The following is a 27,179-nucleotide window of genomic DNA, read 5'->3' as shown; positions in this document are numbered from 1 at the left end:
GAAGGGGTTTAAACAACAAAAATTTATATTGTCAGAGTTCTGGAGGCTGGGAGAACCAAGACCAAGGTGTAGGTGGATGGCTCCCTCTGAGGCCGCTCTCCTTGGCTCGCAGGTGGTCCCCTTGCTGCCTCTTCACGTCGTTTTCTCTGCACATCTGCATCCCTGATGTCTCTTCCTCTTCTTATGAGGATATTAGTCAAAATGGACTAGAGCTCCACCTTCCTGGTCTCATTTTAACATGATCACCTTTTTTTTTTTTTTTTTTTTCATTTCTCATTTTTATTGAGGTATAATTGACAAAATTGTCAGATATTTAAAATATACAACTGTGATGATCTAATATACATAATGTAAACACTGTAAATGGATTCCCTCTAACAAAGCCATCACTTAACTTTTATTTATTTTGGGGGAGAATATTTATTGTCTTTTAATTTAAAACATCTTTTAATCACATTTATTTGCATGCTGCTATATTTTTGGTTTTTGTTTTTAGCCTCTTTTGTCTCCCTTACCTCAAAACACTACATTTCATTCTTTTAAAATTTAGCCCCAGTTTTCTTTTTTGCTAGTCACACTTCTTTTCTTATATTTTATTTTTTGTCTCTTTTTGGTCTTTTTTGGTCTAGTCCTTCCTTGTTCTTTCACTTTATTTCTTACTGCCTTAATTTTTTCATGTCTGTTTTCTTAAGTCGGATGTCCTCCCCTCCTCTGCCCTCTCTTCCCCTCATGGTTTGATTTTCTAAAGGCTGGAAGGATGTGTAGTCTTCTAAGAGTGGCAGTATTGTAGGCAGTGTCATTCAACAGATGGGAAGACCTGCCTCTCCTCCATCCAGTATTTTCTGAGCAGTGTTCTCTCTGTCTTGACCCTTGAAATGATGACTTGGGGATATATTGACACGTGAACTTTAGAGTGGCTTTTGGACAGCACATACCACCTGTGTGAGAATCTGATTATTCTGAAATCTATGATCTGTAATGTGTGTTTTGTCACTCAGTGGAAGGACCATGACTTGCAGGGTCAGACAGACGGACGTCATTGCTCTGCTATGGAAGAGCTACGTGACTCTAAGCTGTCCTCAGGGGATTCTGACGTGCAAAGGTTGAGATTGCACCGTGAGACTGCTTCCCTCCTTCCAGCTCAGGTATTTTTCTGTGGCTCGAACCCTCAGGGGTTCTTCTGTCCACCCTGCTGCTGAGACTTCTGCAGACCTCCTTCATCTGCAGGGGCTTGAGGGGAGCAGCCAGGAGGTAGTCTCCAACCCTATGCCAGCTCTCGCATTTTGATTCTAGAAAGGGGATCAGTACTTTGAAACCACTGGGGCCCAAGTACCCTTTGTGTGTCAGAACAGAGCTATTAGGACTGCTTTCTGGACACATCTTGCCTGTACTTTGTTCCACCTTCCCGTGGCTAACCATCCCTTAATCTTCAAAATGAGTTGCAACCCTTTCCTCTTAGTTAATTGTAAAGCAAAAAAAAAAAAAAAATTCTTCTTGGCTGTGTAGTAGGCTAATTGAGGGCTTCCTGGTGGCTCGGTGATAAAGAATTCACCTGCCAATGTGGGAGATGTGGGTTCGATCCCTGGGTCGAGAAGATCCCCTGGAGAAGGAAATGGCAACCCACTCCAGTATTCTTGCCTAGAGAATTCCCATGGACAGAGGAGTCTGATGGGCTACAGTCCTGTGGTTGCAAAGAGTCAGACACAACTTAGTGACCAACCAATAAGAAGAATAATTGAATTTGAGTTTCTTGGGAGATTTTCACTTTGTTAAAAAATCTTCAATTCTTATCAAACACTTAGATATAAAATGTCACCTTCCTGGAGGTAGCCTAAAGTCTGTCTCTAGTTTTACAGAGCTTTTTTGAATTTTTTTGTGAGATTAGGGGCTGCTGAATACTTTATTCAAAAGTTAGCTGATGAGGCAGGGAAACTGAAGCTGGGTAAAAAGGAGCAGAGACTGAGCCCCCCTTTCTCCCATCCCAATCCCTTCTCCTTGCTTGGACACACTCAGTGGCTCCCTGGAGACCAGGTGGATCCTGACTGCCTTAGCGCTCCACAGAGTCAGAGTAGCAAGTCCTCACTATTTGGGTCACTTGTGAGATTCTATTTATGCTTTTTTTTTCTTGGACTGTGATTGTGGTTTTGATTATGATATTTTATAAAAAGATCTAGGGGTGCTGTTTGTAACACCACCCACTTGAGAGATTGCCTCTCTGAACACGCGTGGGAGAGATAGCAGGTATGGTATTAGGAGGGTGGTGTTCCTCCATGGACGCTCTGGACCTTGTAGCTACTTAGGCTCCCCTTTCTGCTGAGCAGATAGGAAGCTTGATGTCAAGACTGTGGCCACCTTGAGGAAATGGCTAGTGCATGACAGTGTATAGTTTGGGGTACTAACTTTACCCCAGTTTTTTCTTCTTAAAATTGTTTTCCATTTGTCATTTCCTTATCCATCTGTTTACTTCTCTTCTGACATGTAATACCCTTGTTAGCCCCATCATTCTTTTTAGAAGAAGTTGGTGTATAAATTAGCAAATATATAAGAACTGTCCTAAATATTTTAAGAAACCATCCTCTTGATCCTCACACTCTGGTGTGAGCTGTAGGCTGGGCTGTTGCAGAAGTCACCTGGCTGGTTGTGCCCTATCCCATCCCTCTCCTTTCTGCAGCTCTTTCCTGCAGAGTCGACCCAGCCACACAGAGTAGATGCTTCTCTGAGCAAACACCTCCATTTCTAGACCCGTTTCCCATGGTTCCCCTTCTGTACTTCTGCAGCTCTGGTTCCGCCACTCTGCCCTCCCTCTGCTTGTCATTTCTGTGAACCTGAAGCCCTCTTCCCACCCCTTCATCTCTCTCCGCTCTGTGTCGGTTTCCTCTGTGAAAGCAGGGCGGACCACTTCCTGGGTGCTACTTCCTCTCCTGCTCATGTGTTGGGTCACACTAACTGGGCTGCTCACCCACAGGGGCCTTTGTGCAAGTTAGAACAAGGTACTGCATAGGACTTCCTACTACTGGAAACTCATCCGATAAATGTATGAGTCTAGGCTGTTTACCCTGTGAGGGGCGCCCTGAGTGGGTGGAGGGTAGAGGGGTGTGCCTGCCTGTGCACTTGTGCTCCATGGCCCCGTGTTGTAATTGGTGGGAATTGTCCATATCCCCAGCACCATCAGTCTGGCTAGGGCAGGCCCTCAACACCTGTTTGCTAAGCTAAAGGAAGAACAAAGGTGTGAATTCATGCTATGCTCTTGTCTGAAAAATAGCAGGGAAAGCACACTTGACAAGGCTTTTGCACTGAATGTTGTGAATATATTATAATGCCGAGATGTATTTTTTTCCCCCCACATCTCAGTATTTCTGAAATGACAGATACCTTAGTCAGTGGACTGTGGTAGGTGAAGACACAGCCCCTGGAGCTGGACTACTTGGGCCTGAATCCCAGGGCTACCACTCACACACTTGTGAGATTCTGGGCATTTTACTTAATCGTTTTGTGCCCCAGTTTTAACAGCAGTTTGTTCCTCTACTTCCTGGTGTTGTAGTGAGAGTTTAATGGATTAATATATGTGCAGTGCTGGCTCAGATGGTAAAGCGTCTGTCGACAATGCGGGAGACCCGGATTCGATCCCTGGGTTGGGAAGATCCCCTGGGGAAGGAAATGGCAATCCACTCCAGTACTATTGCCTGGAAAATTCCATGGACAGAGGAGCTTGGTAGGCTACAGTGGGGTTGCAAAGAGTTAGACACGACTGAGCGACTTCACTTTCCTTTCACTTTAGAATATCACCAGGCACATAATAAATAGTAAGAGATATGAGTAGTAGCTGTTAGCAGCACCATTAAAGGCGACATAGACATTCACTATATTGCTGTTTTCTTTTAACCCTGAAAAGCTGTTTTAATCCATGGAGCACAGCTTACATGGCTAAGCATCCCATGTCAGTAGCTGCAGACTGGCCACATTCTGTGTGCTGAGGTTGAATGCCCTCTCTTCCCGCACCAGTTTCTGGTTTCCTGCAGGAGAACATACAGAGTGCACAGTATGCTGACAGGAAACCAGCAGGCTTTGTTTTTTCTTCTTAATATAGCAAAAGAGAAAGAGGGGAAACCCAGATAAGGCTCATTTTAGAACTTAACTTCTCCAAAGCTTAGACTGGTAATAAGTCTTAGCTGTGTAAAACTATCAACCAAAGAAAATTGTATTTGAGAAAGTGATTATGTATCCATTAATTCATTCACTGCACTAAGCAGCTTGTTGGATTTTAGTTTGCTGACCAGGGATTGAACTCAGGCTCTTGGCAGTGAGAGCCTGGAGGCTTACCCACTGGACCACCAGGGGAATTCCCTGAAAAAGTTCTTCTAATGTAGTTTTTGTCTGATTGCAGGGCAGCCTTCCTTAGATGGTTTTCAAGGAAACTGGGCTATGAAGTGGCAAAGGTAATGACTGTTCTGGGGCCTAGCTCCCCATCTGGTGCCTTCCGGTGTCCTCAGGTTAGACAGTAGATGGATGTCTCTCCCCAAATAGTTGTGGGTTCCCCTGGTCCTCACTCTTCACTTGTGGCTGGCTGCAAGACCACGTCAGGGATGTGGTGGCTCTTCTCTGAATTGCTTAAGACTTTTCTTCCCGTCTCATGCTCAATTGAGAAACGATAGCCGTGTAGGAAGCTGTGCATGACTCCTGCTCACTGCCACACCCTGTTGAGCTCTCCTTCACGTTAAGCAAGATCTGACTAATGCATTCTTTGGAGATGCTCTGCCTGTTTTCATCGTGAGACTAAATGTTTTTTTCCCAGATCACACTACTGTAATTGAGTTTACCCTCCACTTTGAGAAATATCCTTACCTACCAGAGAGCACAGCCGAGACTCCCACGGCATTGGAGGACACTGATTTGGAGTTTTGGTACCCTTTCCTTAGTTGAACAAAACAGTATATGAGTAAACAATATAGGGATGATCTGAAACTTTTTTTAATTCGATTTATCTAAACCCTGAGTTTGATATTTCTGTGTAGAACTGGTCAACTTTAGCCTTGTCAGAGGGTGTGTTTAATGACCAGTTTCCAGAAAGAGTATCTACATGAGGAACTTTCTCCAACAGGCCTTCTTCTGAACCTTCAGGATTCATTTACCTTCAGGTTGCAGAAATGATAGGCAGGCAGCTGTTCTTACTCTCCATCGCCTAGAAAGTGGAGGAGCAGACAGTGGGAATGTGTTCATCTTGACTCAGGTTGGTTAGCGGAGACACTCGCTGATCTGAGTCCAGTGCAGTGGGTTTGGTGCACTGAACTTGCTGAGCTGGCTCCTCTCCATCTCTTCATTCAGCCCGAAAGTCATGGCCAGTTTCCTTATCCAGGGGGTGGGCCATTTCTCAAAATATGAAAGAAAGCAGCCAGTGACTGCTCAGGCCCGCTTGTAGGCTTACAAGACCAGCTATTGCCACAAAGGGAGAAGCTTCCTGTTTACCAGCCGGCGTGAGACAAAGTGGTTGTGCTTCCTGGCTGTGTGGGACTTGGCACGTGGGCCACATTCTGTCCATCAGGACGGCAGGGCTGAATGCCTGCTCTGTGCTCAGCCCTTGCCCCTGTGGCCCCGGTCCTGGATGCAGGCCACCCTCCGGAGGGCACTTTCACTTGGACTCCAGAACTGGCCCTGGCCTTCTGAAAGGGAAGGCAGCCTTGCCTCCTTGCTGGCTTCCTCCTTAGCTTTCCCTTCCCCATGGGGCCCAGTCCAGGCAGAACCCTTGGCACGAACCTGAATCTCACCATAAATTCACATCTTTTGTTCCTAAGTCTCTAGGAAGCAGGATGTCAATGCCTCTGGGGAAACAGGTCTTTTTCGCCGGAGTGGCAGCTAGTGGGAGCTGCGCCATCCTGTACTACCTGGTCCAGAGTAAGTATCCGGTGAAGCGCCCACGGCAAGGCCGCCTCCTAGTTCTCTTGGCCCTTTCCTCCATCAAAGGAAATACTTCAGATGCTTTCAGCAGATTAGAGACAGACGGAAAGGGCTATTTTGAGCAGCCAGTATACCATTCCATTGGCTATAGCTTCCTTCTCATCCTGTAATCCCAGTTTTCCCAGGAGCCACAAGAACAAATAAAAGGAACAGGACTCATTTGCGTAAGAAGCCTTGAAAAAGCAAGATGGGCTTTCACCCCTGTGCACACACAGGGGATCCATCAAGATTTCTGAGATTATGTAAAGAACAAAGGAAAGGGGGCTACCAGATGGTTCCCAGGTCTGGAAAACTGGCTTTCTCCAGTGTCCTCAGCCTGTTCACCCTGCCATTCTCTGCTGTTCAGTTAGTGGCAGACGGGACACCTTGAGCTGGGGACTGGGGCAGGAGCAGAAGATAAAAGCAGAGTCCAGGCTGGCAAAATCCTGACAGATGCGGCTTTCAGCCCCACTGCACCTAAATTTGAATTTGTAAAGATAGACCACGATCATTGGGAGCAGCTGAGACATTTAAGGGCATTTCAGTGCTACTGGTTGCGAAGCAGCAGCAGAAAGACTGACTTTCTTTGAAGATCTTTTATGCCTGCCCGGCTTGGCTCCTCACCCTGTTACTTCCTGCCCTGACGTGAGCATCACCCACAGCCAGGCAGATAGCCTCAGCTCCCTCCACCCGTTCTTCCCCACCTTCCTTCAGGGCTGACCCAGAGGTCTCTGGGTCTAGAGGTGGCCAGAGATGAGCATTCCCAGGGATAATTCAGACTGGAATAGCTCAGCACCACTGCCCCTCTGCCAGAGCAACGGAGGCAGAATGTGACAGGAATGAATACATTTTCAGGTTGAGGGCCTGGCAGCCTTTCCTTCTGAGGGAGCTGGGGTCAGCTGATAGTGATAGTCCAGTGGGCTCTGCGACCAACTGCCTGGGTTGAATCACAACTCCCAGCTCTGGCCTAGCTGTGTGACCTTATGGGGGAGTCTGTTTTCTTCCTGGGCCTGAGTTATCTATGTGATGAGGGGTAATATTTAGGGCCTCCGTGTGAGGTTGTTGTAAAAATTAAATCAGTCTCACAACTTGTGGGATACGGAGGAATTGCTCAGGGAAGGTGGTCTGGATGCCGCCTCTGCTCCGTTTGTCATGGCTGCGACCTCGTTCACGCCTGCAGCCCTCTCCTGGGAGGCCATCCTGGAAGGGCATTCTCCTTGACCTCTCCAGGCTCAAGCTGCCTTTCCCATCCATTACTGTGATCTGGCCTACAAGTCTTTCTTGTTGCCACCTGACAACCATACTTGAGAAGCTTAGCTTCCTTTGGTCTCTCCCTGGGGAGGCTTGTCGTACCTGATGCTTTCAGGGAAGTGCTTCCTGGAGTTACCAGTAGTCTTTGGACCAAGGATACCTGAGGCTGAGAGCAGTTTATCTACATGAAATGTTGGCATAAATCTGTAAACTTGACAAGTTAGCATTTTCATGTCCTATCACTTGGCCTAAGGGTTTTGTTTTTGGTGGTGCAGTCTCTCTATATTTTGCTGGTTTATCAGGACCTTCCTCTTAGTAGAAGGAGTAATGTTCAGAAGTCAAGTTAGATTCTGGCCCCAACTCTGCTTCAGATATCACAGGACATAGAAATAGAAAGAAAGAGAAGGTCTGAGCAGACGCCTTACGTGAAGAAGGGAGGCAGTGAATGAGGTGAGGAAATAAGAAATGAAGTTGACACAGAAGGATCAAATACTTTGCTCAAGGTCACCTGCCACACCCCTGCAGATGCTGACTTCCTATGTTTTAGTGTCTCTAAAATGGACGGATTAGATAGACCTTAATAATAGTTCCACCTGTTTATTTCATGTTTGTTCCTATTTTCCATGCTGTACATGAATTGTGTCATTTAACTTTCTACAACTTCAGTAAAGGAAATACATGTAACCTCTCTGTTTTCCACTTAGAAATGTTTTCCAGAGCTTCTTATTACCAGCTGGCCCTGGAGCAGCTGCACAGCCACCCTGAGGCACTGGAAGCTCTGGGCACTCCTCTCAACGTTCACTACCTCCGGCTCACTGACAAGTACAACTTCGTGGACATCGCTGATGCAAAGGTAACCTGCTCCCCCTGCGAACTGTAGGCTGGGTGCCTACCGGGTTGAGGAGGGGCTGCTGTAATCTGGAAAGGGTCTTGGAACAAGCTGGAGGAAAAGGTGCGAGATGGGAAAATCCACTACTTAGCACCTTTAAAAAAAGCACTGTGGGCTAATTAACTTCCACACAAGTGTTCTCCCTTTCCGGGGAATTGTCGTGGCAAGGAAGACCTGTTTGTGCTCAGGTCACCATCTTGAACTGAAGGTTCTCGAGCAATGATCAGTGGTGGTTTGCCAGTATTTCAGTTTTGAACTTGAAATATACCTACAGCTAATTGGTGCTCATTCAAATCTAAAAACTCTTTAAACTCTAGTTTTAAATGTAAAAGCTTCCATGCAATGCCAGTCCATTTTTTCAGCTGTATCTCACTTTTATATAGTTCAACTGATAAAACTCAGCTGAATATAAAAAGCATTTTTTTCCTTCTGTCTGTTAGAGGAATGATTCTAAGTTGTTTGGGGAATACAGAGAAGACTTTGAGGGAGTTTATAGTTTATGGCTGTGGTTCCCTCTGCCAGTGTGTTCTCAGAGGAGGTGTGGCTGGGAGAATGGGCTGAGTGAGGCAGTGAAAGGGCTGTGACGTCATCTTGGGAGGTGTGCGCTTGATTCTGCGACGAGCTGAAGGCCTGGAATATTTGGAGGATAAGAGTGAGCTGATCTGACCTAGTTTATTTTTGTTCTTGTTGTTTTATTAACTTTAACAGGAACAGTTTTATTGGAATTCTCCCCCTAACTACAAAAGCAATTTGTGCTCAAGTATTCTGCTAAAAATAGTGGTTTAAAAAAACTTCTAATTGCTGTCTAGTTGGTTTTATATTGGATTAGTCCAGTTCGTTGGTCTTCTCCTATGAGTCTGTATCTGTCTGTACTAAGAGTTGTGGCTCTTCCTCTTTCATTTCTCATTCGGGTCTACTCCTTTTTTCTTGAGTCTGGCTAGAGGTTTGTTGATTTTTATCTTTTCCGAGCTCTAGATTATATTTATCTTTTCTATTGTTTTTTAAATCTATTAATTTCCTCTGATTTTTATTATTTCCTTTCACTGACTTTGGGCTTTGTTCTTTTTCTAACTCCTTTATGGTCCAGATCAGAGTATGGACCAATTTTTAAACAAATTGGTTTTTTTTTTAATTTAAAAAATTTGTTTTTTAAATTTAAAAAATTTGTTTTTTTAAACAAAAAGGTTTTACCCTTTTTAAACAAACAGTGGACTTGTTTTTTGTTTTTCTATTATGAAAAGTTTCAAGTATATGGAAAAGATGAAAGAATTTATGCTGTGGAACTCATGTATCTGCTACCTGGATTCTGTAATATTTTGCTCAGTATTTTGTACCTATTTGCCTACCTCTATTTGTTCATGAACCTATCTTATTATTTCCAAATAGCCATACACTTCACCTTTAAATTCATAAGCTGTATATCATTAATCAGAGTTTATGGTTGCTTTTTTTGAGGTAAAATTTACTCTCAGGATCTGATGAATTTTAACAAATGCATCCCCCTATGCAGTCCATGGGGTCGCTAAGACTCAGACACAACTGAGCGACTTCACTTTCCACTTTCATGCGCTGGAGAATGAAATGGCAACCCACTCCAGTGTTCTTGCCTGGAGAAGCCCATGGACGGAGAAGCCTGGTAGGCTGCAGTCCATGGGGTCGCACAGGGTCAGACACGACTGAAGCGACTTAGCAGCAGCATGCAACTCAAGCCCCTACCTAGATATAGACTGTTCCCATCACCTGAGAGGGGCCTCATGCTCTTCTCACATTATAGCCATCTCTGAGAGGATAGCATTGTATCCACTTACGTCTCTTTATACCCCCCAGCTGAAGATCCCTGTCTCTGGACCAAAGTCAGAGGGCCATCTCTATGTCAGCTCATCCAGAGATGCCCCCTTTAAGAGGTATGATGGGAAAGTGGGTGGGGAGGAGGAGGAGAACCTTCTTCTGGAAACAATCTTGATTTCCCTTTTCAACTGCAGTTGTATGATTGCGGCACTAAGAATTTTTCAAAGCTTCAGAAGTTTCACAGCCAGGACAACATGCATGCCAGTGCTTTTGCTCTTAGCTCAGTCCGGACATTTTATCCAATGCAAACTACTGAATTTGAGGAGCTTTAGTTGGTGTGGTCTAGGTCTGCCATGCTGTGTCACAGTTTCCAACACTGCTGCCTCTGTCGTTACAAGTGAATAAAGGCCTGGGTTCCTGTTCCAGAGTTATTCATCACATTCTTTATGTAAGCTCTCCCTCCACCCCATTAATTGGTTTTTCTTGTCTGGTTGCCAGGAGCTAAGTCAGTCACTTCCCCCACGGGAAGCCTCTCTCTGAGATGTCTGCTCTTTAGCCAGGATGTATTTTAATTCCTGGGGACAAAAGGCAGTCCCTGCCTGGCCTCGCTGACCCCTGAGCCTGGGATTAGAGGCGGAGCTGAAGGTCGAGGGGAATTAGGAAACCAGGAATGAGGTGCTCCTTCTCTGATTCCAGCCATTCATTGTGAAACTTGCCTTGATGGTGATTTAAATAAAGATAGCCTGGAATAAAAGGTTAAAACATTGTTAACATACTGCTAACATAAAATAGTTTAAAAAATTTAAGAAATTCCAAACAACTGTTTATTTCCTTTTAAACCATGTCTCTTGCCTCGGTGTTTTCATTGATGAGAGACTATACTTTTGGTTTTTCTCAGGTGGAACCTTCAGGAGGTCTTCTTAGAGCTCAAGGATGGTCAGCAGATTCCCCTGTTCAAGCCCAGCAGGGACAACGACGAGGTGAAAAAGGAGTGAAAATGATCAGCTCCCTCTGCTCCTGGCCTCCCTGGTCACCACGCGTCCCCCGGGGCTGCAGGTGCAGCCATATGGTGATCTCTGTATCATTCTAATTTAACCACAGTGAACCCTACTGAAGTTTTTAATCAGAAACTTACTATAATTTATAAGAATTTGAAAGTCCTCTGTATAGAAGTATAGAATAAAGGGAATCAGTATTAATAATGTTGATTTCTCATCTCTCACCAACCCACCCCACGCCAAAAATAAAAAAGTTTTCAATGAAGTTTTCTAGCACTGACGTTTTTAAGTGTTAACATCAGAATGCCAAGGAAGACAGACAAGCACTTCTGTCTGGTCGCTCTACCCTAAATTTATGTTAAGTAGCTTGTTGGTCACTCTCAAGTACTTATGAGTTTTTCTTCTTCATTGTTTTATTTTCTTGTTTTAGTCACCAACTGTCTGCCTAATTGAAGACTCACAAAATAACTGCTTTAACCCAAACATTTCAAAAGCTTAAAACAACCACATTTTAGAGAATCTTACCTGTAGGTTTTCTTAGTCTTGCAGGGGGACAAGATCTTCTGAGCACCAGAGCCTATAAATCCCAGAAATCTGCCACTTTTGCTTTGGAAAGGCCAATTTAACCCCCTCAGTATTATTAAGCTTAATGTAGTTATAATCAGGGATGTTCATCAGCTCTTTTCCTAAGCTCTTAATATTCATTGAAGGGAAATTTCAAAAAGGTTATGCGTAAATGTGCTGGTAGAGTATGAGGCCTTTCATCGTTGTTCTGTAGTTTGTTTCTTTAAAAAATACTCTTTGAATAGAATATTAAGTGGAGAAGTCTTTCCCTGAGGGCACTTTTTCCGGTGTGATAAATATTACGATCTGTGGAGTCTTTTGTGCTGCTCTGTTCTTTAACAATTTATGTGCCGTTCTGTTCTCTAACAGCTTTTACTTCCTTTCAGTGTTTGCTGGATTTTTTTCTTGGTGTGGCCAAACCGTAGAAAACCCAAGTGGATCATCTGTTCTGAAGGAAAAGCAAGTAACAATTTTTGTGTAAAATTTGGATTAAGAGGCTTTCCTCTAGTATTATGTAGTGAAAAGATCCTTAATTTCTATTTGAGTCACCATCTTGGGTACTTTTTCCAGTTAAGCATATTTCAGTGTATTTACTTCTTAATGCCTGCATGGCTGATTTTGAACAGGCCAGAATGCAGTTACTGAAGTAGACGCTGTCCTTTCTTTTCTTGAATTGGTGCTGTATATGTACAGCCCACTACTTGTGTATCTAGCAATCACTGTGCCTCAGCTATGGTCTCCCAGCAATGACCTTGAGGACATCTTGGATAATATACATCATCATCAGAGGCAAAGGTGACTTTTTATCAACTGAGCAAATGCTCCAAGCCAGCACTGGAGAAAGGGCTTCACTAGCATTGTAAGAATCACAGACTTATTAAAACAGCAGACGAGCAATCACAGCCAACAAGTGGCAGGAGGACTCCCACTGGCTTTTACTAAATAAGATGCTGCCTGGTCTCCGCTCACAGCAGTTTCCATGATACTGGACCAGCAGAGTTCCAAGCAGTGGTGCGAAAATGACGTAGTAGGCGAGAGAGACCAGTTAGGAGGAATCCAAGGGGCCAGTTGAGCCACCCCTCCCTCTTGGTGGACTGGTGACTCTACGGGCCTTGAGGCCTAAGATTTCAGATATGATGGAGACTGCCTTACAGACAGACAGAACATGGAAAAAGGTCTCAGCAGGGAAAGTGAGCTATACTCCAGAAAGATGATCTGCCCTTTGGCCGGTTAGCTGAAGAAGATACAGTAAAAGCAAGCTCTGGACAGGTGAGGTGGCCAGTGTTAGCATTTTACATGCAGCTTATAGCCATCAGATTTTGGAGTAAGTATATGATTCTACTGTTAGGAGAATGTGCCAAATTATACTGATAAGACCTGTATGACTTTCAGAAGTCACAGATTTTACTGTCATTTATCCCATTTTTCTAGATTTGGCTTCCCCCTACCTGTCTTCCTTCCAACCATTCACCGGTCCAGGGATTTAATAATACCCGCTGAGACAAGGTTCTATCACTCCCAGTTTTGGTAAAGTTGTATTCAGCAAAGATGAAACTAAATTACATCCACATGAAGCTACCAGCACTTGGCAAACAGTGGCCTCTCTCCTCTTCCCATTGGAAAGGCCAAAGAAATGTTCTCTTAACAGCAGCTTTACGGCTTTCTGAAGGCAAGCAGCCTTAGGCTGTGGACTCTGGTGTTTTCAGCTTGTCCATATTAAAGATATGAATAGATATGAATAAATACCTATCGGTTACCAGTCTTACAGGTGAGGCAGTGTTCCTACTGCTTGTTGGGAGGCTTGGCCCAAGGAGCCCTGATGATGGCGGCAGGGCATCAAGGAGGTGGTGAGAGGGTGAGGGAAAACCTCCAGGCTCCACCCACAGGAAGACTCTCGACTCTTCAGGAACCCGTTTGGTTAAAAGTCCTGTCAGGAATGTGTAAAGAGAAACTGACGTTGTATGATCCAGGGTTCAAAAGTGGGAGATGAAATGTTAGAAACACGTCTCAGACACAGGTATGTACCACAGACCACATGTGGCATGTTAAACACCTTTTATTATTAAAGAATGATCCTCCAAGGCAGAAGTTGTTCTTCTGCCACCACATAACCTTTATACTTTTAAATTTGGCTACCATGTGTCAGTTACCTTGCAGTCTTAATATGAAGGTAAGTTTTTACTTACAAATTTTTTTTTTATAAAGTAAGAAACTATAAAAACTATGGGCTTCCCTGATAGCTCAGGTGGTAAAGAATCCACCTCCAATTCAGGAGACCCAGGTTTGATTCCTGGGTTGGGAAGATCCCCTGGAGAAGTGAAGGCTACCCACTCCAGTATTCTGGCCTGGAGAATTCCACAGACTGTATAGTCCATGGGTTCGCAAAGAGTCGGACATGACTGAGTGACTTTCACGAAAACTACAGGCCAATCTCTCATGACTGTAGTAAAATTCTAAAGAAAATGTTAGCAAACTGAGTCCAGTGACATACAGTAAGTGGTATATCGTATCTCTCACAAAGTATTTTGTGCCTCCCATGCAGTGCCCTTCCCTATGGGGAGATTATACTTCCCTGCCAGCCCTCGGTTCACCATTGTCTTCTTTTTCTCTTTTCCCTAAAATCAGTGATGTTCCAGATGGCAGCTACTCCCAGGACCTGGGTGCTAGAATAAAGATGACCCAAAATGAGACAGGTAGCCTGAGCGAGAAATAAACCCTTCTAAGTCCTTACAACTGGGGATATTTTCACTCCAGCTTAACTGGACTTTTAACAGTGACTGAGAGGTCTATTTCAGAAATGGAAGGGTGGCTTCATATTAGGAGAACCACTAGCATAGTTCATCACATGAATAAAAGGCTAAGGAGGAAAGCATGTATGCTGATTTTACAAGATACAAAAAGGCATTTGACTAAAATTAAGTATTCATAATAAAAATGAGAATTAATGGATAATTCCTTTCTTAAGGGGTGTGTGTGTGTATACATTATATTCTCAAAGTCAACATCTTAATTGGGAAACTGGTAGAGGTTTTTTACAAGATAAGGACACATTATACTGACTTATTTAACACTGTATTGTATCCAGGACAATTAGATGTTTTTAAAAAAGCCTAAAACATGAGAAAGAGTAACGCAGTTACTGTTTACATAGATGATTTTATATATCTGCAAAACCCAAGGCAATCCATGGATCAGTACTGTGTATTTAGTAAATTATAAAACCAGTATTCTTCACATAAACAAATAATAGAAGAAATAACGGAGAGCAGACAATATTTAGAATAGCAAAAACTACTTAGGAAAAAACTTATCAAGAAATTTGCAAAACTTAGATGTGCTAAAGGACACTCCCTGAGGTCCAAATGTAGAACTGAACAAAAGACAAGACATATGGTGTTCTTGGATGGCAAGATTCCTCACCATAAAGATGTCAGTTCTCCCTGACATCTTAATTAATTAATTAGCTTGTCTAACTTTTAAAAGTCCCTAATATTTTTATTGGTGACTTTAAAGAGTTAGACAAGCTAATTAATTATAAATTCATTTGGAAGTAGAAATAAGCAAAGATAGCCAGGAAATCCCTGCAAAGGAAGACCAAGGAGGGAAGGTAGTCTCACATCCATCCAAACATATCTGTAAATAAAATGATGGTGTGCTGGCACAGGAAGAGACAATGCAATGGAAACCTGGTTATGATAAAGCAGCTCTAAGGCAGAGACGGGGAGGAAGATGTTTGAAAAATGATGTTGGAACAACCTGATAGCCATACACAGAAAAGATGAAATGGAATCCATTTCTCATCATACAAATTCTAATTGGAACAAAGATCTAAATATAAAAATGAAACCATCTAGGCACTAGCAAAAAAAATAGGTGAACTTACCTAAACGTGATTCATTGTAAAATAAGGGAAATTGACTATATAAAAACAAATGGCTGCATGTCTAAAAACACCAAAAGCAAAGCAAAAAACAAATGATAAATGGGAAAATATTTACAGTTTAAATTACAAAAGTTCAATATCCCTAATTTCTAGAGTGAAAGTTGAGAAACAGTAACCCATGAGAAAAATAGGCAAAAGATACTACAAATTCGCAGAAATTTAGGTGACTCAAACATTTAAAAAAATGGTCAGCCTCACTATTAAAAAGACTACAAATTCAAATTATAGGAAGAAGCCATTTTTCTTCTAGCAAATGGGCAATAAACCTTAAATCTGAGAAATTGTTTTCTCAAAAGACTGTGGGTAAACAGGCGTATTTAAATTGCTGGTTTGAAGACAAAAATGCAACACCCGTAGAAGGGAATTTGACGATATCTACAATAATGTCATGTACACTTACCATTCTGTGCAGCAATCCCACTGCGCTAGGATTCTATCCCAAAGATACGCTGGCAAAAAAAAAATACAAAAATGCCATCTATGTATAGATTATTTAGTGCAACATTCTTGTAATAGCAAAAAACTGTAAACAACCTGAATGTAACCCAACTATCCGTCAACAGAGAATGGGTTACATCAGTTTTGGGATTTCCTTATAATTGAGGAGTCTGTACTCACGCAAAGGGATTTTATATATGCATGTTTATATGTATGCATATATTAGCTTCTGCTTTCCAAAGGAAACAATGGAAGAATAACTAAAGTCAGTACCAGCAGTTAACTTTGGGGAAGTAAACAGCAAGGGTGTGTAAGCAGGAAACAGGGGTGGAACTGTAATTTCCACAAAGTACCTTGTCTTATAGTTGAGACTCTGAAACCATGCTGTTTTGTTTTTACATAATTAAAAAATAAAACTGCAAAGAAAAAAATCTTTAAAATACTTTTGAAATATTTCTTCTCTATATGACTCATTTGTTAAAATATTTTTAGTGACTTTCTGCCTCAACATCCTTAGTGGTATATATCCTTCTGGCAAAAAAGGAATCCCAAGAACTTTTAAACTACCACTGGGCTAGTGTTACTGTGTGTGTGTACGTGTACACACTCACACTCATTCACTGGAGACTTCCTCCTTCCACAAACCTGGCTTTCATAATCTGAGGTGTATTCACTAATTTTCTCAGACCTAAAATACACAGAACCACTGTCAACTCTAAGAAGCAAAACCCCCAAGAAGGGACAAGATAGAGACCTTTTCTCTGTTCTTCCCATTAAGCACAGCTAAAACCCGGGCTATTTATCAAAGCAACAGAAACAACCTGAAAAATGAAAAGGCAGCAGACTGGCTAAGGACTTTGGACCCAAATAGTAACATAGCAATGAGTTCCTGTGTTTTCTTTTACCTCATTTTTCCCAGACTAGGTGCTGGTAAAACCAGCAGCCTCAAAACACCGATGGCAGAGATAACTGAAGCCAAGAAAAGCTGGCTTTCTCAAGCCAAAGAACTTCCATACGGTAATTGCCAGACACCATGGATAACCAGGTGGAGAGCCCAGACTTTCTTCCTTACTCAGCTCTCATGAGGCTGCCCTGGTCCTCTACAGGGGTGGTGGCAGAGAAGGCTCAGTGGGGAGCTAGGACACCATCCCTGCCCTGTGATATCCTCTCTCCACCCCTGTGGCATCAGTGGAGGCCACACAGGGAGCCAGCCCACACTTCTACACCTACCCACCATTCTCATGGTGTCAATGAGGCCCATGTTCTTTAGACAATAAAGAGGTACCTTAACCCCTGCCAGGGTGTCAGAGGAGGCCAAGCGGTGAACCTGGACCTTCACCCTACAGTGGGTAGCAGCGAGGAGGCAGTGTGCATACCCCACGTTGCCCACCAGCATGGTGTCAGAGAAGATGTGCTAAAACAGAAGATTGAAACAAGATCCAGAGTCTTTCAACATAAAACCAAGTGTCCAGTATAATGAGAAAATTGTATTTTTGTATACCAAGAACAAGGAAAATCTCAAAAAGAAGGAAAGGATCAGGAACTTAGAAATTACCCAATCTGAACCAAGAGAACAGTCCAAAAATAGTACATGTGAATCTATAATAAAAAAATCCAGCATTCATGTCACTGGAATCCCAGGAGAGAAGATAAGGGTGGGGCTGAAAAAGCATCTGAAAGAATTAATGGCTGACAAGTTTCCAAATGTGGCAAAAGACATAAACCTATACATTTACAAAACTGGGTGAAACCCAAACAACGTAATCCTAAAGAAATCTACAATAAGACCAACTTCTGAAAAATAAAGGCAAAGAAAAAAGCTTGAGAGCAGCAAGACAGAAATACCACCGTACCTACCCTGGGAAGATAATCCAGGTGAGATATGTCTCCTCAGAAACCGTGGAGGACAGAAAAAGGGCACAGAATTCTTCAAATGCTAAAAGAACTGTCAACTCTGAATTCTGTATCTGATATAATTATCCTTCAGGAATGAAGGAAAAATAAAGACATGCCAGATGATGGAAAGCAAAAACAAATCTGCTGACTAGACCTACCTTAAAAGAGTGACTAAGGGAAGTTCTTGAAATAGAAAGGAAATGCTTAAAAAAAAGTCTTCGAACATCAGGAAGGAGGAACAATTGAGCAAAAATGCAGAAGAATTGAAGCTTTTGAACTGTGGTGTTTAAAGACTCTTGAGAGTTCCTTGGACTGCAAGGAGATCCACCAGTCCATCCTAAAGGAGATCAGTCCTGGGTGTTCATTGGAAGGACTGATGTTGAAGCTGAAACTCCAGTACTCTGGCCACCTGATGGGAAGAACTGACTCATTTGAAAAGACCCTGATGCTGGGAAAGATTGAGGGCAGGAGGAGAAAGGGACAACAGAGGATGAGACAGTTGGATGGCATCACTGACTCAATGGACTTGGGTTTGGGTGGACTTCAGGAGTTGGTGATGGACAGGGAGGCCCAGTGTGCTGCAGTTCATGGGGTTGCAAAGAGTTGAACACGACTGAGCAACTGAACTCAACAGGTAAATATGATAAACTGTCCTTTGAGTTTTCTCAGCTGTTTGATAGTGGAAATAAAACATATAACATTGATATAATACTTTACCCAAACTGGTAAAATGTTGATAACAACCCATTTTTGTTAAGATTGAAGAGTTATATATATAAATTGTGGTTACAGGAAACTACATGTGATAAAAGGGTTTTGTTATTGAACTACAGCTACATAAGATGTGTCTGTACTATCTTGCCAACTCCCTGTAAGTCTGTAATTATTTCAAAACACAAAGCTTTTAAAGATGTAGGATGAGGACACAGAATATGTTGCTTTGAAGGGGGCACGGATGATGGATAATCCTTCCCTCCTGAGTGATTTCTACTCTCTGAGGAGTAAACATATCTCTTCCTAAGTATCTTGATTTTTTTTCTTCTAGGTGTATTTCTCTCACAATTTATTAGAAAGCTGGTCACTTGATAGTATATCATGTTAGAGATATATCTCTCTCTAACATGATATATATCTCTCTAACATGATATATATCATGTTAGAGAGATAACATGATACTAATTCTCATGAAAACCCATCACAGTATATCAACACTAAGCATTTGTATGTAAAAAGTTATACTATTGCTGGTAACATATTTAGTAAAAATAGTTTAGTTTTAGTAGATAAAAACTCACTCATTTTAATAAAAACTATAAGAAGGAATGCAAAGTACTTAGATTCTTCTGTCATGTAAAATAAACTGCTCCCCACAGGACTGTGTCAGTACTGGTTTGAAATAGGAAAATCTCCTGTTTAAAATATGTTTAGATGACAATAGCCCAGGAGTTGGCAGACTTATTCGGAAAGGGGCCAGATAGTATCTGTTTTAGGTTGATCAGGCCTTAGGATGTCTGCTGCAGCTACTCAGCCCTGGAGTTGTCCTGTGAAAGCAGCTGCAGACAAATGTAAATGAACGGGCTGTGTCCCAAGAAAGCTTCATTTATCAAACGCGCCACAGGGCATAGGGCGCCAACCTCTGTACCCGCCTAATCTCAGGATACTTATCCTCCAGTTATTAAAAAAAGATCCATCCACAATCTAGCTACACTGAAATAATTTTTAGATATCATTATTTTGTAAACATATCTAAGATGTAGCCAGAGGTAAGTAAGACTCCACTGCAGTAAAAGCCCTAGAAAGCACAATGACTCTATCCTTGTTTTATCAGCAGCTGTAAGATCTCAGGCAAATCACACATTCTGAGATTCTATCACTTCATCTCTGCTTTGAGAGAATTAGAGGAGGGAGTGTTATTCCTCCCTAATTTTGGTACTATTAATGTCAGCAGAATTCCTTCCAGTCTTACGAACAAAACTTTAAGACTTTAAATGAAGAGTTTCATAAGAAAGGTACACTCATTTTTACTTGAATAATTTATAATGTAGGTCTGATTAAGCACAATGAGTTAAAACTTACCACTGGAGGATTAGGAGTATCAAAAACCAAAACTGACAATATCTTCAAATTATGACATATGCAGGAATAAAGTTAGCAAAGGATGTACAAGGTCTCTACACTGAAAAATATTAAACAATGTTGAGAAAAATTAAAGTGAAATAAGTAGGAATACACACTATGTTGTTTTTTCTAGTTCCTTTGCATTTTTGAACAGTCTTAGAAGGAACTGGAAGTCCTGTTGTACTGGACATCAGGACTTATAAAGTTCTGACAAAAAGATAAGCAGATTAATGAAACAGAAGAGTGTGCATAAGTAGATCCACAGACATTATGGTCCGAAGGTTTTAGACAGTGACACCAAAACAATTCAGTGAATAAAGGAAAACTGCTGTGACAAATGCTGCTGGAATAAACTAAATATTCATATGGAAAACAAAGATATTTGACTCCTGTATGTTAGTTGCTCAATCATGTCTGACTCTTTGTGACCCCATGGACTGTAGCCCGCCAGGCTCCTCTGTCCATAGAATTCTCCAGGCAAGAATATTGGAGTGGGTTGCCATTTCTGACCCCTACCTAATAACAAAGGGGAAAGTTTTTAAATTCAAAGTGGATCATGGACCTGGACACAAAAGTTAAAACTGTAAAGCTTAAAAAGATATTCCTGACTTTGGGGTTGGTAAAGACTTATTACAGAGGACACAAAGTATTAACCATAAAACAAAAATTGATGAATTGGACTTCACTGAAGTTAAAAGCACCTTCTCATCACAAGACACGTGAGAAAACAGACAACTTATGGCAGGAAAAAATGTCTACCATAAATCTTACAAAGGACTTATATATCCAGGGCTCATATCTTAAAAGATTATCACAAGTCACTATCCAATTAAAAAGGACAAAAAACTGGTTCAAACATTTGAAATATTTGTTCATTAGTCATCCCAGCAATGCAAATTAGACCACCTTGAGACACCACTACATACCCATGAGAACGCTAAAATAAAAGATGGCCAACACTAAATTGAAGCAACCAGAACTCTCATATTTTGTTGGCAGGAATGGAAATGAACAATCACTTTGGAAATGGTCATTTTCTCAAAAAGATGGATACACAGCCATCTATCCTGTGGCCTAGAAATTCTATCTCATCTAAAAAGAATGAAAACGTGTCCATAAAAAATTCCCAGGCAAGAATATCTATAGCAGTTTTATTCATATTAGATAAAACCTGAAACAGACCTGGGGTCCACGAACAGAAATACGGTTTTACATAAACCGTGGTGTGTGCAAAAAGCACCACATGGCAACAAGAAGCACACGGCTGAGTCAGCTCCCTATGTGGATGAGTCTCAAATCACCACAGAGTCAAAGCCATACCCGGGGGACATGCCATATCATTTCCCTCTGTACAAATATATTCATTTGTCAAGCTCAAGAGAGACTGCTATGGATTTAGAGCTGTACATTTTCATTACCTGTAAATTATATCCCCCTTCCTACAATAAAATAGCTAAGGCTCTTGAGATTAACATTTTTAATCCAGCTCTTTTAGTTCTGTAACAAATTGAAGGTCAAGTGCTAGATGATGTTTAACAGTTTTGACTATCTTATTTTTATCAGTCTAATTCAAAATCCTACAAGTGTGATCTTAAAATGTATTCAGGATTGGTTTGTTGGTACCTTGGAATGATCCATGTTGGTATCCAGGGAGCATTGTTGGCTCAGGCCTCCGTGGACAGAGCCACACAGTGCTCACCTCTTCTCCAGCATTCTCGTAGTGACCTCTTCTACACTTTCTTCCAAACTGAAGTCCATAGGAAAAGCTTAAGATATACCACAATTAGCATCTGACCTTTCTCTGTAACTCCTGGAGAAAGCCATATTCTACTTTTCAGGTGAAAACAAAATGGAACATTAGGACACAATTTCCTGATTGACTGAAACCATTTGTACATTTTGCATAATTCATAAACAATTCATCAAGCTAAAATATAATGTTGAATTTTACTATAATTAAAACTGGATTTCTAAACTGCATAGATAACTCAATAGTATAGTCCTTTGTAAACTAGTGAAAAGAAAAAATTAACATGAACAGCTTTAGATAAGTGCAGAGCTATTTGGTAAATAAAGTAATGGAAAGGTTTGGTCCAAAACTGTGAAGACTCTGAATGCTCTATTTATATTACAGAAACCAAAAAGTGCTTCTAAAGAAGCTGTACAATTTCTCACTTCAAGACCCAAAAGCAAATATTTAAGAAAAATATTAGCAAAATGCCCTACAAATTCAAACGGCTGACTTGACACTATTGCTTCCATCACAGGCAGGCGTGATCTAGGGAGCTGGAGGGGGTTGAGGATGTTCTTGTTGAACTGAATGAAGCTTGACATACATTCAGAGCCGTTCAGGTTTTTGTGACCCAATAAAATAATTGGTACTGGGCTTTAAAAATAATAAAGCATTGTATTACCCTGAGCTTTTAAATGCATCAGACCTATCAGAAAGATCAAAGAAACTTACCCTTATATGCTAAAGTAAAAATATGCGAATTAAAAAAAGGCACAAAAACAGCTAAGGATAGTAGTGTACTGCAAGTGGCAAAGTGTCCAGCTAAAAGAAAACACATCTTTTCTCTTTTACAAGTACAGCAATTAAATGTATTCATTATGAATACAATTTAAAACTGTTTGGAAAAAGTCTATAAACTGGTCCACATGATTTCTGATTTTAAAACTGAACAAATCCATCAAGTATAAAACTGCATTGTTCAAATACTGGGTATTTTTTTTCCTCACCTATTTTTGTTGGAGATATAAAAATTTGACTAAAATTATATTTTACCTCTTTTCAAGACTTACCTGAGACTTAGCATTGCGGCCGTGTGTTTTCACTAAAAACTGCCACTGCAGCAGAATTTCCTCTTCCTCTTTCTAGAGCTTGTTTAGAAACGCTCGTTTCTAGGAAACCGTACAAATCAATATGCCAATTTAGTGAGAAAACAGTGCAACCCGAGGGTTCGAACTACCTAATCAGTTTCATCTGATGGAATTGGAACAACAGAGCGTGAGCGATGCTCACGTGGCAGGACTGGGAGCCCACGGAGACCAGGCATGTCCAAGTCCAGCCTGGTACCCTGCACAGACCTAAAAACAGATGGCTTGGTGCCCCCATCATCCTGATGCTGACAACTGAGCACCAGGCTGGGAAGAGAGCATTGTATGATTCCCTAGCAGACTGTGTAGGGACTGGCCTGAGTAGTTCACAATACAGAGCACACGTGTACACACGGCATACAGGTCACAGACAGGTTGTATTAACCTGATACTAGGACCTAATACAAGATAAATAAAGACTCTCAGACTGTTCCATGTAAGAAGGATATTTAGTTGCTTTAAGTTGTACAGCATCCACTTTTACATTTGCATTTTTTAAAATAGGAATTTACTGTTCACTGTGGGGCCCAGATACAACTGAAGTATTCAACCCTAAATAAATGCTACTGAGTATATTCTAAGTCTTTTGGGGACAAGGAAGGGTACCTCCCTAATGACAAAGTCTCCAAAGTCAAATTGCTTATGAACAAAGTAAAGGTTTATAAATATTCTGGCTTTTTGTAAATTTTCCCAATATAGTTTGGGGGCTAATACAACTCAGCAGAAGTAGAGGCTCAATGGTCAGCATGAATATGCTTTATTTCTTATCCTGACACCTAGGGATTTTATTAACAAAAACAGCATTATACCATCTTCTCACTGACCAAAGCACCATTGTGTTGATCCGATCATGTAAGAGGTGACTCTCCTAAGAGACCAAAGTGACAGACCTGCGCAGGGACGCGTCTATGAAGGAAGGTGTGACGAAGGAGCCGCAGGCTGACACTGGTGGAATATCACAGGATGACTTAACCTTGGCCTTGAAAACCAGAACCATTTCAGAGGTGAAAAATCACACCACTCTTACTAGTGATGTTGAAGAAAAACAAATTAGCCAGGGTTTTTCACTGATGGGGTGACAAGCATTAGAGGAAAAAACAGACAACAGAAGCCAAATTAAATCAACATAAAGCAGTAATATATAAATAAGACACTTTTAAACTAGTGGATTTATTCTAGGTCTCAAAAATTTAGAAAATACTTAAATTAAAATCTTACTCCCTCTAAAAAAACCCAAAGTGAAAAAGTATCAATTTTAGTAAAGGTATCAACATATATATATGCAGATATACATATGAATAATGCAAAACAGATTTACACAGGTGTTAATTTTGGCACTTTTACTTGGATTTTTACAGAAAGTGAATACAGATGTCTTTGCATACAAATTCTCATTCTGGAGAAGCAGGATGCAGAAATGGTTCAAACATCTCCCTTCTTAAAAAGAACATAGAAAAAGGTAACTTCACCCGTTAAGCCTCCTCGTTGGCCACTTGATGAATCCGGCTTGATTTCTCTCACTCCACAAGTTTGACAAAGTTATTTTAAGTTTCTATCACTGATACCTGGTCATCCACTTTCAGTCCATGTACCATTTGGCCAGAAGTCCATAAATAATGTTTCCAATGTAGAAATCTTAAAGTTCTAAAGGGAAATACTGCTCAGTAGATAAAGTCTCCTGGAATGTCTTGTAGCAAAGGTTCCTCAAATTTAAATCGTTTGGAAATGGCCTTTTGCTCCATTTTCTCTTTTTCAGACTGTCTGCATTGTCCTAAAGTATATGAAGTAACTACAATTAGCTCCTCTGTTACGATGGATTCCTCGGTTTCTGGCTTCTGAGTGTCTGAATTACTTTCAGACACAGGATCTGCTTCCTGGAGGGCATGTGCTTCTTCTAAGGCCCCTTTGACCTTGAAAGCAGGCTCCTGAACACCGCTCTGAGTCAGCCATGGGTGCTTCAGACACTCCTCTGCAGTGGCGCGATCTCTGGATAGGGATACACAGTTTACACTTAAGATGGCTTAAAACTTCAATCATAAGTCAGAGCCTAAGGGATTAAATTTTGGGACATAGGAAGAGCTGGTAAAAATCTTACTGTAGTTCCTGAATTAAAGGAAGTTTTAGCATTTGCTTGCAAAAGCCATTCCCCATAATGTTGAAAAATAGTATTTTAAGCAAGTTATCTCTGAAAAGCCCCCTTGAAAGACCAAGAACAGATGGAAAATATCTGTTACACTGAGGTGCGATTCACATTTTCTGAAAACATTTTTATTTCTGCCACTTTTCTTTCAACAGACGTAAAAAGTCAAAGATTTTAATGTAGTTTTATGTCTACGTTTTCATGTCTTCATTTTGGGGTTTCAGTTGTTAATCTGCTTTTGTTCAGAGTAGATGGCTCAAAAATTGATAAAGATCAGAATACTTACTCAGGTTTCTTAACTAAAAGTGTCTTGATGAAGTCAACAGCTGACTCAGACACAACATCAAATTCTTCCTCAGAATAACTTAAATTCATTTGTGAGATGTTGAGGAACGTTTCCTGTTTATCATCGCCCAGGAAAGGCGATATTCCTGTCAGCATGACATATGCTAACACTCCAATGCTCCTAAATCAGAATGAAGAGGTAAGAAAAATCAGTATCACATTCATTTCTTAAAACTGATTTGATCAGTTTTTCATCAATGATTCTTACCACATATCTGTTGCCGTGCTGATAGGATCATAACTGAGAACTTCAGGAGCTAGTAGCAGAAACAAAAGAAAATATTTAGTTTTGTGGAAAAATGTAAAATTTGCTGTTAGAGATAAAAATTTAAATACTCAAAACTATATGACATTATCAAGGTTTGGGCTAAAATAAAGTAAGTTCACAGTATAAATCAAATTAATATGAATTAGTGTAAAGTCTAACTAGACATTTGTAATTAACTTAATTCCTTTTTTACTTCTAACCTCCAATGCTGGATCCTAGCAATTAAAAAAAAAATACTTGAATACATAAATACTACCATATAAAGTGATAACTTTTACTTTCTTCCCCCCTCTTCCCACACCCTCTATCTAATCAAGTATCAATCAGCTCTAACAGGTTCCTGCTTTTAAATCTCGCCTTGAGTCTGTAGTACGTCCCCCCAGACCCCTTTTGGACCTGCCTCTGATCTACTCTAAGCCGAGGCTGGAGTGAGCTTTTAAAATGCCCGTTAACTCAACGTCAGTCACCGAGGGTAGAAGACAGCCTGGGCATCGGATGACATGCATCATGCACAGAAAACAGGGACAACTCCAGGGGGCTGAGAGAGCAGTCTGCTTTGCTACCATCTAACTAGACCGCTGCCACCCAGACAAGGCAACGGAAGGGCAGCCCCAAGTGTGTGAGGCCACAGGGGAAATTCAGGAGAATTCTCCTCGGAAACTACTCACTGATACAAGCCAGTCAACCCAAAGATGATTTCTTTTTCACGAGTATACAGATAGGAAGGCCAGGCTATGCAGACAGTTAAGTACTGAATCCATTTAAAAACAGATCAAAGACTACAAAACTGTGGTAATTACAATAAAAAAGGGAATGAAAATGTTTCAGGGAAAACCAAAACACTCAAAGTCACACATGCATTAGTAGTTGGGGTCAAACCTGCCCCCGAATATGAGGGGAGGAAGTGGGGGAGGGGGAGGATATGAGGGGGAGAAGTGGGGAGGGCTGATTTCCTCAACTCCTATCTGAAGACGCCAAGCTGAGAAACAGATTATGAATATTACTTAAAAGTTTCAAAAGAAACTACTAGGAAATTTAAAATCAAATGCATAAAATCCAAATTACTGGACGGGAAAAAGTAAAACAGCCAAGACAGCAGTAGATGGTGGGTAGAGGGGGAGAAGGTAACATCGGTTACTTTTCTGAGTGTTTATGATGTGCTCAACACTGACAGAAGAGCATCACTGAGCAGATCCAATGAGGCAGGACTTGCACAGCCTTGTTTCATGGACAGAGAGACGTGTGGCACCAAGAGGCTTGGGGACCGAGGTCACACAGCTCACCAGCGTGGAGCAGCACACACCGGGGCAGAGGCGGCTTCAACTCCCCTTTAAAAGGCAGGCCAGCGGAAGGCAGACAGGAAAGCCCTCACGCTTTTCTGTATTATATCCTGAATTATTTTCAGTTTTTCCCAATTGGGCTTATACTATTTTTTTATAATAAAGTGTTATTTTTTTGGAGGGAAAAAAGCTCTTGATAGAAAATTGAGAATTTACCACAGAGCAGAAAACATTGGAAAACAAGCAAACAAAGCCCAAAACTCATTCAGCGCAGTAATTCCTGCTGGCGTCTTAGTCCATAGCCCTTCAGTCTGCATTGTCTGTGTTTCTTCCAGTTTACAAGGCCACCCACTACTCGCTGGCTAACACATCAGGCTACTCGCCCTGAAGCAGCACATTAAGCCACTTTCCTATCCCTTACACTGTGGTCAGGAGGTGTTATCAATCAGCATA

The 27,179-nt window shown here is 41.4% G+C and overlaps 2 protein-coding genes and 1 long non-coding RNA gene across 38 annotated transcripts in view; 1 reads left to right on the top strand and 2 right to left on the bottom strand.

Moving 5' to 3' along the window:
* The window catches only part of COA1 (cytochrome c oxidase assembly factor 1), an 80,070-nt gene extending 68,948 nt beyond the window's left edge, over window positions 1–11,122 (top strand). For 7 of the 35 annotated variants that reach the window (XM_086396067.1, XM_086396063.1, XM_086396072.1 and 4 more), the window contains 5 exons: window positions 4,385–4,436; window positions 5,790–5,889; window positions 7,887–8,035; window positions 9,899–9,975; window positions 10,758–11,122. In XM_086396067.1, the coding sequence (XP_086252193.1) occupies window positions 5,805–5,889; window positions 7,887–8,035; window positions 9,899–9,975; window positions 10,758–10,854 (408 nt within the window). In that variant the 5' untranslated portion in view covers window positions 4,385–4,436; window positions 5,790–5,804 and the 3' untranslated portion in view covers window positions 10,855–11,122. Of the gene's footprint in view, window positions 1–998; window positions 1,146–4,384; window positions 4,491–5,098; window positions 5,228–5,789; window positions 5,890–7,886; window positions 8,036–9,898; window positions 9,976–10,757 lie in introns of all 35 variants that reach the window. The other 28 variants (XM_086396085.1, XM_086396076.1, XM_086396086.1 and 25 more) reach the window with 8 other exon arrangements.
* Window positions 11,123–14,022: 2,900 nt separating this feature from the next.
* LOC147373986 (uncharacterized) lies at window positions 14,023–15,815 on the bottom strand. The gene is made up of 2 exons (XR_015162314.1): window positions 15,765–15,815; window positions 14,023–14,084 (listed from the first exon to the last, which is right to left on the bottom strand). It is a non-coding gene; the product is annotated as an uncharacterized LOC147373986 (long non-coding RNA).
* An 8,203-nt stretch (window positions 15,816–24,018) lies between these two features.
* STK17A (serine/threonine kinase 17a) overlaps window positions 24,019–27,179 on the bottom strand; it is a 36,280-nt gene continuing 33,119 nt past the window's right edge. For both annotated transcript variants that reach the window (XM_086396050.1, XM_086396051.1), the window contains exons 5-7: window positions 25,387–25,435; window positions 25,120–25,299; window positions 24,019–24,679 (exon numbers count right to left, since the gene is read on the bottom strand). In XM_086396050.1, the coding sequence (XP_086252176.1) occupies window positions 24,355–24,679; window positions 25,120–25,299; window positions 25,387–25,435 (554 nt within the window). In that variant the 3' untranslated portion in view covers window positions 24,019–24,354. The remainder of the gene's footprint in view (window positions 24,680–25,119; window positions 25,300–25,386; window positions 25,436–27,179) is intronic.

This window comes from Bos grunniens, chromosome 4 (genome assembly GCF_055505025.1).
Source record: "Bos grunniens cultivar Pamir isolate PY7600 chromosome 4, Bosgru_T2T1.0, whole genome shotgun sequence".
In the NCBI taxonomy this organism is placed as follows: Eukaryota; Metazoa; Chordata; class Mammalia; order Artiodactyla; family Bovidae; genus Bos; species Bos grunniens.
Note: the sequence above shows the minus strand (reverse complement) of the source record. Positions and strands in the feature narration are given on the sequence as shown.